Source organism: Herpailurus yagouaroundi, unplaced genomic scaffold (assembly GCF_014898765.1).
Source record: "Herpailurus yagouaroundi ecotype Mexico unplaced genomic scaffold, PumYag 190, whole genome shotgun sequence".
NCBI lineage: Eukaryota > Metazoa > Chordata > Mammalia > Carnivora > Felidae > Herpailurus > Herpailurus yagouaroundi.
Window position 1 is genome coordinate 31,589,124 of NW_024412421.1, and position 16,651 is coordinate 31,605,774.

The following is a 16,651-nucleotide window of genomic DNA, read 5'->3' on the forward strand; positions in this document are numbered from 1 at the left end:
GCCATGATCATAGGAAAGCCCAGAATAGGGAAATCTATGGAGAAAGTTCATTACCAGTTGCTTAGGGCTGAGGGGATGGGGGACAGGCATGGGCAGGGGTTCATTTTGGAGGTGATGACAATGTTCTAAATTGACCGCACAACTCTATGCTAAAAACCGTGGAACTGTGCACTTGGGTGGATTGTGGGGCTGGCGAATTGTATCTCAACAAGGCTTTTTTTTTTTCTTCTTCTTCTTCTTCTTCTTCTTCTTCTTCTTCTTTTTTTTTTTTTTTTTTTTTTTTAATGTACTGAGCACCAACTGTGCGCCAGGCACGCTGGCGACTCAGGAGTAAATAAAGCAAACGCCATCCTCCACCACATTCAGTCTGAGGGAGGAGGCAGCCATTAGCCAGATAACCCCACAAACCATTTTGCATCGCGGCGGCAGAGAGAGCTACAAGGAGGTGCAGGCGGCTGGAATGAGCGCCTCCGAGAGGGGGCGGCACCGAGCTCACGTGTCTCCACCTGCAAGAGCCGGAAATGACCAACTCCTGGGGCAGGTGGAGCAGGGAAGCGCCTTCCAAGCGGTGGGAAGAGCCGGTGCGGAGGCCCTGAGGCAGAGGCTGGCACCGGGGAGGAACGGACCAGCAGAAGGGAGGAAGACGAAGGGGGGGGGGGGGGGCAGGAGCAGCGGGAGAGAGAGGCAAGGGGCGGAGGCAGAGTGGTGGGGGAGGGATATATGATGGTTTGGGAGTTGTTCAACTACAAACCGCCCCCCTCTGTTGTGGAGCGGAGCGGAGGGAGGCAGACGGAAGTCTGGGAGGGTGGAGGAGGGGGTCGGGGCTCATCACCTCCCGCATCGGATTCACATGCCATTCTCCCTAGGAAGGGGCTGCCTGTTGACGAAGCAGGAAGGTCGGTTTGGCCGGCAGAGGGCCATGGGAGGACAAAGGGTCACGGGGAAGCTGGCAGGCAGGTGAGACCTGGCGGGCCTGGCTCACACCTGTCCGTCTCCGGTGGCCAGGACGGGACAGGTCTGGAGGCAGGGGGGCGGCTCCAACGCCTCTGGCGTCCCAGCTGCCGCAGATCGGGGCTGGGGCTGCGCCAGGCCGGCGGGCGGGGGCGGGAGGCGGCGTGCCGGGCCCCGGGTCCCTGACGTCAACGTTGCCATGGAGACCCCCCCGCTTCCCTCGGCGCGCGTCGCAGCTGCCGCAGACCCCGGGGCTGGGAAGGCTCTGCAGGGTTGAGGGGAGCAGAAAGTGCGGGCCTGGGTCCCGCCGCTGCGCCCCAGAGCGCCGCCCAGCGAGAGGGCGGGGTACCGAGACACCCCCCCGAGGGGCTCCCCGCTGCCCTCCAGCCTGCCCCCACCCCCGTCGCCCGGACTGGGAGCGACAGTCCGGGAGTGCCTCGGCCAGAAATCAGCCCAGGGTCCTGCATGGCCCTCCCCACGGTAACACACCCAAGGGGGCACGTCCCTCCGCCCTCGCCTCCCACTCCCAGCCCCACTGTGTTGGGCGCCCTGCCCCTTCCTTCCTTCGAGGAGCATGTAGGGCGCCCCCCCTCGGTCCCCAGCGCTTGCCGTCCTCGGCGGGGACCCAGCGAGGGAGTAGGGGCGTCCCAACACCGCCGCCCGCCTGCTGGCGCCGCCCTCCCTGGAGCTCACGTAGGAAACGGTGTTTTCTTTGTCTCTAGACCTCGTTCGGTCGAATCTCTCCAGGTTCTTAAAGACGCCTTCAGGAACAGACTGGCCAGGCTGGCTGACTTCAGCCTCGCCTCCACCTGCTCTTCGTGCCTCTTCTCTTTCCCGAGCTCCTTCCTCCTCCGCGGGAGTGAAAGAAAGGGACGCCCGTCCTGCGCTTCCCGGGTCTTGCCCTTGTCCTTGTTTGCCCGCTGCTGCTTCCCTGTTGTGGCCCAGGTGTGTGCACTTGGGAGGACTGTGTGGAGTGGGGTGAGGGTCCCCAGGACGGGTTCCCCCCCCCCCCCCCCAGCTCCCTCTCCCAGCTGCTGGTCACACACACACACACACACACACACACACACACACACCCCGCCCCCCAGCTGCTTCCTGCTGGGGGCTCCTCACCCCGGAGCCAACCTTTTTGGTTGGGATGCTGGAAATCGCTCTTGGTGTTCCTTCCTCCCTGGTGTCCATGTGACTTCCAGAACCTCACACCTTCCTGACACGCCCTGGTCACCTCTCCCCACCCTGGCCCCTCTTACCACTTCTCTTTTCCCTGACTCCGTGGGTGAACTTGAGACCCGGGGAGGGGAGCGTCTATCTTCTTTTCTTCCCACCCCAGTCTTCTGTTAGTGCTGGGATGATATAAGGCAAAGCAGGACCTTCGCAGCCACTTGGTAAATAAGCCCTGAGGTCTGGTCTCCAGTTTTCTGACTTTCTCTAGAATCTGGGGGACTTAGACCTGGAGGATGATGTCAAGGCTGCTGGAGAAGTCCCACTTAATACCCTCTTAATCATTCATCCATCCACCTTAAAGACCTACTGCATGCTGGTCACTCAGCTAAGTGTGGGGATCTAGCAGTGAATAAAGACCAAAGCCTCTTTTGTGGAGCCTATGTCTGAGAGGAGTCAAGCAACAAAGTAAGAAAAAGATGTAGAGTCTTTTTTTTTTTTTTAATGTTTTTATTTATTTTTGAGACAGAGAGACACAGATCATGAGCAGGGGAGGGGCAGAGAGAGAGGGCGACACAGAATCTGCGGCAGGCTCCAGGCTCTGAGCTGTCAGCACCAGAGCCCGACGCGGGGCTCAAACTCATGGAGTGTTCTCAAGATCATGACCTGAGCTGAAGTCAGGCGCTCAACCGACTGAGCCACCCAGGCGCCCCAAGATGTAGTGTCTTAAAAGGAGAGATGTGGGGGCGCCTGGGTGGCGCAGTCGGTTAAGCGTCCGACTTCAGCCAGGTCACGATCTCGCAGTCCAGGAGTTCGAGCCCCGTGTCAGGCTCTGGGCTGATGGCTCAGAGCCTGGAGCCTGTTTCCGATTCTGTGTCTCCCTCTCTCTCTGCCCCTCCCCTGTTCATGCTCTCTCTCTGTCCCAAAAATAAATAAGCATTGAAAAAAAAATTAAAAAGAAAAAAAAGGAGAGATGTGATGGGGAAAAAGTTGAATCCAAAAAGGAGGATGGAGAGGGTGGAGGGAAGGTGGCTAGGGAAGGCCTCACTGAGAAGGAAGGGGACATCTGGGCACAGCCCTGAAGGAGGGGAGGGAGGAGCCAAGGGATATTTGGGGGTAAGAGCATTCCAGGCAGCAAGAAAAGCCAGTGCAAAGGCCCTGAGGTGGGAGCAGGCATGGAGTGTGAGAGGAACGGGGAACGATGGTGCAGCCAGAGCAGAGTGAGCAAAGCAGGGAGGAGTGGAGAGGGCTGAGAGTCACCTGCGGGCCCTGCCAGCTGCTTGGAGGACGTGGGTTTTCCTGGCACTCTTCCCTCTTGTCATGACAGCTCAGCAGACATGCATCAGTACCTGCTGCCCCTGGCCCTTTGCTGAGGGTCCTCCTGTGCACCATGACATCCAGTCTCAAAATACCCTCATTATCCCATTTTGTAGATGAGAAAACAGGGGCGCTAGCATGTCAGGTAAACCCTGAGGGATAAGAAGAGATTCATCTGGAAAAAGGTATGTGTGGGGTGGGGAGGGCCCAAGGCTGTCTGATGATGGTCTCAGGGAGGAGACAGTGAGGCCTCTGCCACACAGAAGGAAAGCGGCCTTTCTGTGGCTGCCCCACTTGGCCTCCAGAAAAGCCCAAATCTTCCTGTCACAACCAGCCCCAGGGGCAGGAGGCGCTGCTGTCCCCAGACTTCCGTGCCCCAAGCTGATGGCCCTCTGAGTCACAGCCAGCAGCTTTAGCATTTGCCCTCGGGGGTGGGGGATGGGGGGGGGGGGGGGGCGGTGGAGCTGGAGAGACCTGGAGAGACGAACCAGGTTTTTCTATCAGGCAGGCCTGAAGGGTTTGTGGGAGGAAATGAGGAGGAAAAAAATGAGGCCGGATGGACTCGGCTGGGGAAGCTACTTCGAGGGAGGTGGCCACCCTCCTGGCCAACTCGCCAAGTCCCCTGGCCTGTCTCAGCAAGTGCCATGGGCTTGATGCTGAGAAAATGTTTGATCATTCATCTGACAGGGGTCTCCTTTGTGCTGGGCCCTGTGTCCTGTGACGGGTGGGTGGGGAGGTGGCTGTGGAAAGGGCTGAGCGGATGATTCTGTGACTCCTGAATGGATGCATTAATTACCTACCGCTGCGTAACAAATCACCCCAAATGCAGCGACTGGAAACAAGCGTGTTTGTTTCTGCGGCTCAGGAACTCCGGAGTGACTCAGCTGGGTCGTTCCGGCTCACGGCTCGGTCCCGTATGGCGGCCATCGAGATGTCAGCCGAGGCCGTGGCCTTGTTTGAAAGCTCTGCTGGGCTGGAGGACCCCCTTGTGTGACAGTGCCCCACACCACTTCTGGTGGGAGGCCTCAGTTTCTCCTCAGACGGTTGTCCAGAAGGCTCCTTGAGTGTTGTTTTATGCAACTCCCCCTAGGGTGAGTCATCGGAGAGAAAGACCAAAGTAGAAACTAGGGTGACTGTGACCACCGGGTCTCTGATATCCCCCACCGTCACTTCTGCTTTGGGCTCGTTTGTTAGCAGCAAGGCACTAAGACCAGCCCACGCTCAGGGGAGGGAGATTAGGGTCCACGTCTTGAAGGAAGAGCATCAAAGAATTTGTGGGCGGAGTTTAAAACCATGACAACAGGAAAATGGATGGTGCACCCGCTCTTCTTCCCTGATGCTGGAATCTTAGAATAATCTCCGACCACGGCTGTTGGTGAAATCCCCCGGGACACTTGTAGCAGTCCAAACCCCGGCCCCTCTTACTGAGCTGGTCTGAGCCAGGACTTGGACATGTGTGGTTTTGTTGTGTGGAATAATTTTTATTTAAATGTTTGTTTATTTCAGAGAGAGAATGTGCAAGCAGGGAAGGGGCAGGGAGAGAAGGGGACAGAGGATCTGTGCTGCCAGCACAGAGCCCGATGCGGGATTCAAACTCATGAGCCGCGAGATCGTGACCCGAGCGGAAGTTGGATGCTTAACTGGCTGAACCGCCCAGGCGCCCCTGTTGTGTGGAATGCTTTTAAACTTTAAGCGTGACGTTTATGTTTCCGCTACATTATTTTTTTATTGTGGTAAAATGTGCATAACGTAAAACGGACCGTTTTAGCCGTTTTTGAGTGTGCACTTCGGTGGCAAGAAGTACATTCACGTTGTGGTGCAACCGTCACCTCCAGAAATGTTCACCTTCCCGAACTGAAAGTCTACCCCTTAAACGCTGACTCCCCACCCCTCCCGCCTCCAGCCCCAGCCCATAGCAGCCCCCGCTTTCTGTCTTTATGAATTCAACTATTCTAGACCTCAGAGGGCTCCCTTGTGTCTGGCTTGACCCAGCACAGTGACTTCCAGAGCTCATGCACGCGGTACGCATCTCAGGGTGTCATTCCCCTCATGGCCGAATAGCATTTCATTGTACGGACCACACTGTGTTTATCCGTCGTTCGGCGGTGGACATTGGGGTGGTTTTCACGCTGGTATTTTTAAGGCTCCGGAGTGATACTCATGACCCATCAGGGATGAAAATCGAGGTCTTAGACCAGTGGTTCTTAAGCCTGGCTGAGCATCCAAATCACCTAGTAGCTGTTAAAAAAACAAGCCAATGCCTGGTGAGCATCACAGACCTGCAGACCAGCTGAATTGGATTCTCTGGAGGGGGACCCCGGAGTCTGCAAGAATCTGCAGTTACTTCCAGAAGGCCAGGGTGTGAAGACTCATTTCCAGGTCTCTGCTGCCCCCTGGTGGCAGCACCTGGGATCGTCTGCAGCACTGGCTTGCCCGCCCCGTAAGGAGTCCAAAAGAGCCAGTCCCCAGAGCCATTCCTTGGGGGGTCTGGGGAACCTGCGGGGCTCTCCCTGCCTGTCCTCCCCCACTGTACTTCCTGGTTTCAGATGAGCCTATTAGGAGAAGGCACAGACAGGCGGAGGACTCCGCTTTGCTCCTTGCCAGCTATATGACCTTGAACAAGCCATTTACTTGTTTCAGGGATGTGACCACTGCTCTCCCCGCCCCCCCCGCCCCGTCAAGTCCCTGAGATCACAGTTAAGTATGTGTGTTAGCTTTGGGGAGAACCTAGAATTTCTTATCGTTGGCTCCGCCGACAATTGGGCAGGATTATTCCTCATGGTGGGGCCATCCTGTGTATCGTAGGGTATGAAACAACATCCCTGGCCTCAATCCACTAGATGCCAATGAAACCCCCCAGTTTTGCCGATCAACACTGTTTCCAGACATGAAGAAATGTCCCCTGGGGGGAGGGTTGCCAGACAAAATGCAGGTTTCCCAGTTAGATTTGAATTTCAGAGAAGCGACTCACAACTTTTTGGTTAGAATTCTGCCCTAAAGATTGCATTTTTACTTGCTAAATCAGAAACCCTGCGAAACCACCTCAGTTGAGAGCCGCTGCCCTGTGAGTGCCTGATACTTGGGTAGGAGGCTAAGATACCAGATGGAGAAGCGGCAGCAGGAACGCACTGGCCCAGCCTGGCCGGGGAGGGGTGCTGTCTGGGGGCAGGCCCGGCAATGATGAGTGAGGTGAGGCTTGGGGAGAAGGGTGGCCGTGGGAGAGGAAGCTGGGCTCACAGTCAGGCCAAGTCCCTCTGGGGGCTCAGAGCCACTGATGTGCAGGGACAGGGGACACCTTATTTCCCCAGCACCTGGGGACAGGGCAGTTTGTGGCCGACCACAAGTCGGAGCGGTTCACCCCCAGCTTCTCCCCAGAGAGAACCCCCAGTGGTGGGGAGTCAGGCCCAACTTGCTCATTTGCAAGAGGAAGAAACAGGCCCAGAGAGGGGCAGTGACTGTCCCCAAGCCACACAGCCAGCTTGTGGCCCCAAGGTGGGATCAGGCTCCTCAAGCCAGGACTTGTGCCCCTGGAGTGGAGCCTGGGTATGTTCTCAACTTGTGGTGAGTCCTCTGAGAGTTCCCAGAATTTTCCAGATGCAGAGGTACTGAAGCCAGACTTCACCCTGAGGCCGGACCACCCGAGGCTGTGGTCCCCAGCTGCTCTCCATACTACTCCAGGGGAGTGCTGGGACCCCTTCTGGGGCTGTCCCTGTCATGTCCATCTCTTGATACTGACTGATAGGGAGATGCGACATGGAGAAATGGAACAATGCTTGGGCTTGGAGCCAGACTGTCTGGGGCTGAATAGTGGCGCTGCCCCTCACTAGCTCTGACCTGAGGCAATCTGTGCCTCAGTTTCTTCGTCTGTAAACTGGGAATGATGAAAATGATACCTACTTTGTAGGGTTATTAGGATTTGATGAATTAACAAGGAGGAATGCTTAGAACAGTAAGTGGCAGGTAGTAAGGTTTACCATTTATCTTACTTCCCTCTAGACTTCTGGTGACATCAAACCTTCTCCTTCGGAAGCTGGTTCAGCGGGCTGTCAATCATAGTCACTAACCCTGCCCTGCCCTGCGAGACACTGGAGTCAAGCAAGGAGCAGCCACTGCACCCTGTTGCCCAGTCACTGGGTTGATGAATGAGACAACCCTGAAGGTCTATTGAGTTCCTGGATCCAGCCTGACCTGAAGCTAGCTCCCAACATGTGAGACAATAAATTCCCCATTTCACTTAGGCAAGTTTGAAGGGGAGTTCGGACCCATATACCCTTTTTGCTTCATAGAGCAAGAGAGGTTCCCCCAAGGCAGCCCCCTTCTCCCATGGACCAAGCCTCTCAGCCTTGGTTTTGATCCAGCCCCACAAGGCCAATAACCCACTCTCAGGGAGTCAGAGGGAGATTCTCTGTTTGAGCTGTGGTTGGAGCTCAGAGCAACAGGAAACAAACTCGTATAAAGTACCTTGATGTGCCACATATAGTGCTGGGGCTTTGTAATAAGAATTCCCCAAGGCCACACAGCCTAGAAGTGGCATCACTTCAGTGTGAACCCAGGTAGTCTGACTCCAAAGCAGGCACGCTTCCCAATGCACCACATGGCTTATTACCTGCAGGGGGGATTTTCTGTTCCATTGAAAATTTTGATTGTAAAAACATAAAATTTACCATGAGGAGGGGGGAGCAGTTGAAGTCAGCATCGCCCTTCTCAGCCAGAAGATGACCTAGAGAATCAATTACTCCAAGTGGCCTGGTGCCCTGGAAAATAGGAGGCTAGGTCCCGTTCATTCCCTCAACCCCTACTAAGTGCCTGGCAATGTTCAAGGCAGGGCCCAGTGTTTGACGTGAAACAGTGAGGAGCTTGGAGGGAGCTTCTTCTCGGGGTTCACCCCGCACCTGCACAGCCTCAAGAGGGAGCGCCACCTTCAGTCCTGTGCCCGGGAGTCTGTCTGGGCCCCTCTTGGTCACTCTAGTCCCAGCAAAGTCCTGGGCAAAGAGCAGGTTCAGGGTCAAGTAGAATTTAGATGAGTGATGGAGTCCCACCCCAGCCAGAGCAGAAACTCCCAAGGCACCGTCCCTGAGAAATGATTCTGTCAACAAGGTGTCCGAGGGGCACTTAGAGCACAGTGATGTACAACGTGGCCTAATCGCTGCTGTTGGGGGTCCGGGGAAGAGACCGAGGGCAGATAGACACCAGCACACATAAACCCCGCATTACTGCCTGTGGACAGTGTCCTGAAGGGAAGGGTGGCGTGGTCTGCAGGGGCGTTACCAGAATCAGGACCCCCGCTCCCAGGAGGTGATGGTTAGGCTGGCCAGCTCCTCAGAGGCCTGGAGCCTAGCACTGGCCTCCCCCGACCTTCTAAATTTTCATAACCAGGCTGCTCCCTTCGTTCCTCTAGCCCTGGGCGTGGTAGCTGCTCTGTGTCATTATTAACCCACAATACCTTTTTAGTTGACCGTTCTGTACATTCTCTCTGTTGAAAGAACCAGAGTGCTTTCTATCCCTTGGTAGGACTCTGAATGACACAGAACGAACTGCTGCAAGCTGAGGAAAGAGCAGAAGGTGGCCCAGTCCAGGCAGAGGCACCCGCACGGTGTGGCCAGAGGCTAGGAGGCTGGAGGGAGCGAGGCACATTGCAGGAGCCAGGACCAGTGGAGCTGGAGGGGATTAATGGGGTGGCAGGTAGCATAAGATGAAACTGGACGGGTCAGCTCTTACATGGCATGGAGTCTGGATGGGATCCTGGGAGCAATGGGGAGCCATGGAATGCAATACAGCGACTGAGTGATTTAACTTTCAAAGACTGCCCTGGCTGCCGTGAGCCTAACTCGCTGTTGGGGGCAAGAGTGGGCAGGAGCAAGATAGCATGTTAAAAGGTGCTAACTCCTTTGTTTTTTGTTTTTTCCTTTCTTTACTGCTTGGAAGGGAGGCGTCTCAAGGAAGAAAAACATGGGGGCGATTCTGGCGCAACATGATGTCACAAGATAAAGGACAGGACCTCATGGCCGCTCGAAAACTCAACAGTAAAGAGAATGCCAGGACCCTAAATGAACCCCTACTAACCCTAAGTGAGTCAGAGAAAGTCTCCACCGATGACTCCCCAGGACCGTGCGGCCACCAACGGAGCCAGCCTGCTGGCCAAAAGAAGGTAGAAAGCGCTTTCAGGCCTGCCCAGTGTCTCCTGGCGGATAAGTGTGGCCCTTACTCCCCCAGGTGCCATGAGGCCACGTGGGGGGGTGACGGCCCCGAGCTCCTCGCGGTCTGGCTCCCCGCAGAAAAACCCCAACTCCCAAGAAACGCCCGGGCCGGAAGCGGAAGCGCGGGTGCGTGCGTGCTGCATTCTGGGAAGTGTAGTCCACAGAGGCCGGAAGAGTCCGTGAGAGCGGTGCATTTGGGGGAAGGTAGTCGTCTAGTGGTCTGAGAGCCGGCGGCGTGAGCTGGAGTGGTTCACCTAAACCCCACGCCGTGGCGGGGGTTAACAGTTTGGGGACTTAGAGTGAATACGTAGAATTTGGTTTTGTCTCTCCCAACCACCAACACCCACGGAAGCGGAGAATAGGACCTATCCACGCTTCAGTGATGGCAAGCAGGCCTGAGTTATTCCGCCCTCGAACGAGTAAATCAGCTGCGTAACCTCCCGGAACCTTTGTTTCCGTATCTGTAAAACGGGCAGATTAATCATTCTCACTTGGCAGCTTTGATAACTCAATCAAGTAACTAGCAAGGTGCTTAACACACCTTCCTTGCTTGACAAACCCCTCTTCCCTTTGAAGCTGAGCGTGCAGAGCAAATGGATGTGTTTTGTAACCAGGAGCAAAAATTGTGCTTCAGCGGAGCACTTGGGACGTTTTCTTTGCAAAGTAGGAGTTCCTGCAAATTCCAGCCAAAACTCATAGGGAGAAATATAAGGAAATCTTGTCACCCAGAGACTCAGCAAGGACGTGTGACCTTACTAGCCAACACACAGTAAGATGTAAGTTAAAAAATGAGACGGGTGCCTGGGTGGCCCAGATGGTTAAGCGTCTGACTTGGCTCAGGTCATGGTCTCATGGTTGGTGAGTTCCAGCCCCGCATTGGGCTCTGTGCTGGCAGTGGGGAGCCTGCTTGGGATTTTCTCTCCCTCCCTCCCTTCTCTCTCTCTCTCTCTCTCTCTCTCTCTCTCTCTCTCTCTCTCTCTTTGTCTTTCTGCCCCTCCCCCACTCGTACTTTCTCGCTCACTCAAAATAAATAAACTTTAAAAAAATGAGACAAACTTCTGGGGCAGAGTGTCCTCGCATGTTATCAGTGGAAATATTAATGGGCTCATCCTTTATAAAGGGCAATTTATGCGGGTGCAAAGTTTCCAGTTGTAGGAATTTATCCTATAGACACACTAGACTGTTTCAAAATGACAGAAGTTTAGGAATATTCATTGTAGCGTTGTTTATGAAACATGCCTGGAAATCGTCCAGGCCTCTATGGGCAGAGGACAAGTTACAAAAATGATGGTACATCCATGCACGGGTATGCTATGTTGCCGTTAACATCAATGAGGTGTGATATCACCTGTGTAACATTCCTGCACAAAAATGTTTATCCTAAGTATATTGTGAAGAAAGTCTCAGAGAAATCCAAATTGTGGGATATTTTGCAAAACTGGCCTAGACCCTCAAAAATGTTGATGTCGTGAAAGACCAAATAGACTGGGAGATTGAAAGAGGTTAAACAGACCTGGCAATTAAGTGCACTGGGCAATCCTTCATTGGAACCTGGATTCTTTTTTTTTTTTTTTATTTTTGGGACAGAGAGAGACAGAGCATGAACGGGGGAGGGGCAGAGAGAGAGGGAGACACAGAATCGGAAACAGGCTCCAGGCTCTGAGCCATCAGCCCAGAGCCTGACGCGGGGCTTGAACTCACGGACCGCGAGATCGTGACCTGGCTGAAGTCGGACGCTTAACCGACTGCACCACCCAGGCGCCCCTGGAACCTGGATTCTTAAAAAGGACATTTTAATCAGACACCTTGGGAAATTTGATTGTGGACCATATGTTTGATAATAGCAATGTATCAATGTTGACTTTCCTGAACGTGATCGTTGTATTGTGGTTGTGTAGGATAATGTCCTTAGCAGCTATCTGCTGAAGTATGTAGCATTGAAATATTAACCCTTGGCTCTTGAATAGTTTAGAAAAAAGAGAAACAGGTAAAGCAAATGTGGTGTGTATTAACAGTTGTTGAATCCAACTTTAAATATATGGTTTTTCATGTTCCTCTTCTTGCAACTTTTTTTATAGTGTTGAAACTTTCAAAGTAAACAGTAGGCAGCAAAAAGAACGAGAAAGCTCCATATGCACTGATGGGGGAAAAGCTTCAAGAAATGGGTAAGATTTTTTTTTTTTTTTTTTTTTTAAGCAAGGTGCAGAGGTGGAAATGCACAAAACATCCGGGGATTGAGGACACAAAAAGGAGATGACAAAGGTTGCCTCTCGGAAGGGTATCTGGGGGTGGGGGCGGGAGTGGGGGGAGTGGGGTCAGAAGTGGGAAGACTTGCCTCTCGCAAGTGCCCTTTTAGACCTTTTGAATTTTGTATCATGTCCATTCAGATAAAAAAGTAATAATAACTTCGAAGAAGGCTGTTACTGGGAAAGCACTTGTGGTCAGGAAACCCCAGACTAGGCTCCCCTGCTCCATAGCTGTAGACCTGTTGGGAAACCCAAAACAGAAGGAAGGAAAACCAGTTACTTTCACATCCTTTCCCACATCTGATTCTCATCACAACCCAGTGAGTCAGACAGGTTTTATTTGACCCATTTATAGATTAGGAAAACTGAGGACCAGAGAGTCTTAGCAACTTGTCTGAAGTCATCCAGTGAGACACTATTAGAGCTGAGATGGAAACTGAGTCCTTCCCAGTGACCCAGCCTGGCTCCTTCCCTCCTGCAGGTGACCGCTCCAAGCTCTAAGGGTTGGATGTAGCAAGAGAGAGCCCAGGGTAGGAGGGCAAGGGTGGGGTTGACTTCCAGGCTCTGGGTGCTCACTGAAGCTCAGCCCAGTTGCCTTCCCACTGTTGCTTTTACACGGGGCTGTCCAGGCAGGAAGCAGAAGTCAACCCTGGGCACGCAAAGCATAGGCTTGATTTACATGTTCATGGGCAACTGGTTTGAGACTTTATTTTGGGGACCAAGAGCTAACTCAGCCAAAGAGCCTCTTCCCTGAGCCCATCTGGGCTGCTTTTTACCATCTGTGTATCTTTTTTTTTTTTTTTTAAGCTTATTTACTTTAAGAGAGAGTGAGAGCGAGCCTGCCCAAGGAGAGGAGGGGCAGAGAGAGGGGGAGAGAGAATAGAGCCCGATGCAGTGCAGTCTTCGATCCCATGAACTGTGAGGTCGTGACCTGAGCCAAAATGGAGTCAGATGCTTAATTGAACTGAGCCACCCAGGGCCCCCCTCCCCCGCCCCCCCCCCCCCGCATCTCTGTGATCTTAAACAAAGTGGTCTTTTTAATAAAAAAAAATAATGAAAATAGTAGATGGATATTGTTACCAAGTCAAACAGTAAAGTACTTAATGGCAGTTTGGCATTTCTGTCGAAACTTAAAACATGTATATATGCTTTGATATGTGATCCAGTGTTTACAATGGAAACTAATTTTTTTCTGTGAATATACCCACCCAAGTGTTCAAAGATACGTATGGAAGAATGCATTGCTTATAAGAAAAACAAAGACACAGAACTGTGAACAACCCACCAGCAGAGCCATTGCTTAATTCAAGTGGGCTCCATCCACATTGAATAAAAACAAAGACAGTGCGGGTTGCTGGATTTACTGACCTGAAAAGATGTCCACAGTATATTGTTAAAGAAAGGTCCCATTTCGAGGAAAAAAAAAAAAACAAGTTATAAGCATATATACACATAGAGATCTACCTGTTTGAACAAATGTAGAAAAACATTTATAAAAAGTGCAAATTATTTGATTTGAATGTAAAAAGAGCATGTAATTTTCATTTTTTGAGGGATAATGAGGTTGACTTTTTTTTTTTTTTTTTTTTTTTTTTAAGTTGGCCACTTGTGTTTCCTCTTGTGGGAATTGCTAAAATATTACTGTCCCTTGGTCTTCTGTCACGCCAACTGGGTGTAAAAGCTTCGGGCACCACGTCTCCTAAGAGTTTCTATTTACATTGCCAGTGCTTCCTGTAGGTGGGTATTTTGGAAATGAGGTTGCTGAACTTGAGGCAGAGGACGTTCATTCTCAGTCTTCGTGTAATGAAGTGTCCTGTGGGATAAAGGGCTCTGAGAAGTGAACGCGTTTCCTGCCCAAAGCACGGTTGCAATGTCTTCCTTTCTTTCGATTCTAGGATCTTGCAGAGCGTACTCTTTGGCTCTTGGTGGACGTGGACGGTGTGAAGGTGGAGGTACTTACAATGTTTGAAGGGGGGGGAGTGGGGAGCACTCCCAGGTCTGGAGAGGGTGAGGTGCCCAGGGGACACGCTAAAAGGAAAGGTTCCGGAGGCACAAGGTTTAAGGAGGCCCTCACTCCAGACGTCCCACTCGGGTCCCAGCCCTATTGACTGCTTCTTGATGACAGAACAGAAAATCTGTAACAGCCCTTGCACTGGTGGGCTAGTCGTCACTGGTGGGTGACGGATGTTTCTTCAGAGCTAGACTCAAGATGGTGTTGGCAGACCGAGGCCGCCACGGGGGCCAAGGCAGCAGAGTCAGGGCTCGGCTCCCCAGGCAGTGCCCCAGACCCCTCGTGCTGTGCTGTGTTGCGTGTTGAAGGGTTAGACGACGCCATGGAGGGCAGACGTCTGGACAGATGGGACTCAACCGTTCTTGTCCTTGAGTTCTTTCTGATTCTTTCTCCGTGTGTGGAGCTGCGTGGCTAAGGGTTTTCTCTGCACCTACCCTGGTGCCCAGCCTCCACCTGCTACCGGCCGCAGGTCTGGGCTCCTAGAGAAGGAGGTCCCCCGAGGGCCCCGGGGCCTCAGAGATTGCCTTGACCTCACAGAAGCTGCGGCTTCTCAATCTTTCCTGCACCCGGGGCACTGCATTTTGGCATTCTGCAGCTCACGCCTCTTGAGTTCATACCACAACCTTTAGAGGTAAGGACTGTGTTATCCGCATGCTGCAGATGAGGAAACCAGGGCCCAGAGAGGGGTAGCAACCTGTCCCTGACCACAGAGCTAAAAAGCAGCAGAGTAGGGATTTGAACTCCCAACTCCAGAGGCACGTTCTTCACCATGATGCCCTGCTCCTCCATTTTCAAGGACCACGAGCCTGCTGAGTGCTGGCCGCTAGGTTGGGGGTTCCCACTGTCCCCTGGACCTCGGGGGCCCCCAAGGCTGGAGGCCCGGAGGCCCTCTGAATTCTAGAGTGTTTTCAGGACATCACTGGGGGGGTTAAAGCAGGTTGCGGTCTTAACTTCCCGGGGTGGGAGGTTCCCAGAAGCCCAGGGCAAGCTCGGCCCCTTTTTCCTGAGGGGAGGGGGTGGTGTGAGTTGGGACACGTCCTCTTTTAAGGTTCTCTCTTGCTGCTTCTGACCACTTCCTCTTTTCCCTGGGGCGGAGGCAGGCTGTGGCTGCACTAATGGCAGGCATCCCAGCAGTGGCCCAGTGGCCGAGGAGGCCTCTCAGTCTCTCCTGGAAGGGCTTGCTTGGCTGGGCTGAGGGCACTTCTCCGCCTGGGCTTCCATCCCCTCCCCGCTGCCGCCAACACCCTCCCCTGAGTCCCACCCAGAGAGCAGAGGGTGGGGGGCTCCCTGAGCTCTCCCTCAGCCAGACGGCTGCACACCCTCCATTCAGGCTCCACCTGGGCTGAATCTGCTTCCAGCAATTTCCATGGAGGACGTGGCCCAAGTTCAGGAACCCTGCCTGGACAGCCACACCCCTAGGGATGCTCAGGGAGGTGAGGACCCCAGTTCTGGGTAGAAGGCCCAGCCTAGCACCTCAACCATGAGTGCCCCATGTGGGCAGGGGAGCTGTGGCCTGGGAAGAAGATGGGCGTTGAGAAATGTGGGTTCCAGGCCTGGCTCTGCCGCTTGTCGGCTGCTGTGCTTACCAGGTTGCTTTTCTTCTTGGGCCTCAGTTTCCTCATCCATGCACTGGACATAAATAACACTTCAAAAGGTTGAAGAAACAAATGCAGTGCTACATGTATCGTGCTAAGCAGAGAGCCTGATACACGGCCAGGATTTAGTGTCTTACGTGTTACTGGGCAGAAACTGCAGCTGCCCTGAGCCATCCAGGATGCACTCCCCCTCCCCCCAGCCCCTGCAGAGGAAGGCCGGTCACAGGTCACAGCTCCCCAACCCTGTTTCCTGCCTCCACCCTGTCTCCACTCCTTTCTGCCCCAGTAGCCCCCAGCTTCCCACTTGTAGCAGGTACAGCCCTCAAGTTCAGGTGGACAGGACCATCACCTTTCCTCTGTAGCCTGTAGCCTCCCCACCCCATCTAGCCAGGTTGGTAAAACATCGACGTCAGTCATCGTTGGGATGTGCCCAGCCGAGTGTCGTGCCAAAGCCTTGGGTCATCGTTTCTTTTTATTGTGGTGAAATACACAGAACATGAATTGAGCCACCTGTAACGATTTTTAAGGGTACGGTTCCATGGCATGAAGTATATTCACACTGCTCTAGAAATGTCGCCACCACCCATCTCCAGAACTTTCTCGTCTTCCCAAACTGAAACCGCGTCCCCGGTAAACCATGGCTCCCCATGCCTGCCCCCACCTGCTGCAACCCTTGCTCCACTTTCTGTCTCTAGAATCAGACTGCCCTCCCTGCCTCTTATAAGTGGAATCATGCAGTAATTGTCTCTGCGTGACTGGTTTGTTTTCGATTAGCACGGCGTCCTCAAGGTTCACCCGTGTGGGGGCACGGGGCAGAATCTCCATCCTTTTTATTTATGTTTGAATAATATTCCAGCCTATGTCTAGACCCCATTTTGCTTGTCCACGTATCCATCGGTGGACACTTGGGTTGCTTCCGCGTCCTGGCTGCTGTGAATAATGTTGCTCTGCACGGGGGTGTGCAAATACCTGTTTGAGTCCCTGCTTTCGGTTCCTGGGGGCGCATACCTAGAAGTGGAATTTCTAGATCGTATGGTAATTATGTTTGATTATTATTATTTTTTTTTTTTGAGGAAATGCCCAATGCCCAAAGGCACTGGGGAGCCCCTCTGGCCATGCTGTGTACAGGGAGATAGGAAATGAGGAGCAAGACATCATAGGCTCAAATCCTGG

The 16,651-nt window shown here is 53.3% G+C and overlaps 1 protein-coding gene and 2 long non-coding RNA genes across 3 annotated transcripts; 2 read left to right on the forward strand and 1 right to left on the reverse strand.

Annotated features, from left to right (window-relative positions):
* Window positions 1–259: 259 nt before the first annotated feature.
* LOC121009973 (uncharacterized) lies at window positions 260–2,487 on the reverse strand. The gene is made up of 4 exons (XM_040443416.1): window positions 2,483–2,487; window positions 1,645–1,915; window positions 985–1,216; window positions 260–877 (listed from the first exon to the last, which is right to left on the reverse strand). Exons 1-4 carry the CDS (start codon window positions 2,485–2,487, stop codon window positions 744–746), a joined length of 642 nt encoding a protein of 213 aa, XP_040299350.1. The 3' UTR covers window positions 260–743.
* Window positions 2,488–5,007: 2,520 nt separating this feature from the next.
* LOC121009851 (uncharacterized) lies at window positions 5,008–7,627 on the forward strand. The gene is made up of 3 exons (XR_005780867.1): window positions 5,008–5,808; window positions 6,455–6,618; window positions 7,426–7,627. It is a non-coding gene; the product is annotated as an uncharacterized LOC121009851 (long non-coding RNA).
* Window positions 7,628–9,356: 1,729 nt separating this feature from the next.
* Window positions 9,357–13,860, forward strand: LOC121009850 (uncharacterized). Its single transcript, XR_005780866.1, has 3 exons — window positions 9,357–10,402; window positions 11,705–11,791; window positions 13,768–13,860. It is a non-coding gene; the product is annotated as an uncharacterized LOC121009850 (long non-coding RNA).
* The last annotated feature ends 2,791 nt before the right edge of the window (window positions 13,861–16,651 follow it).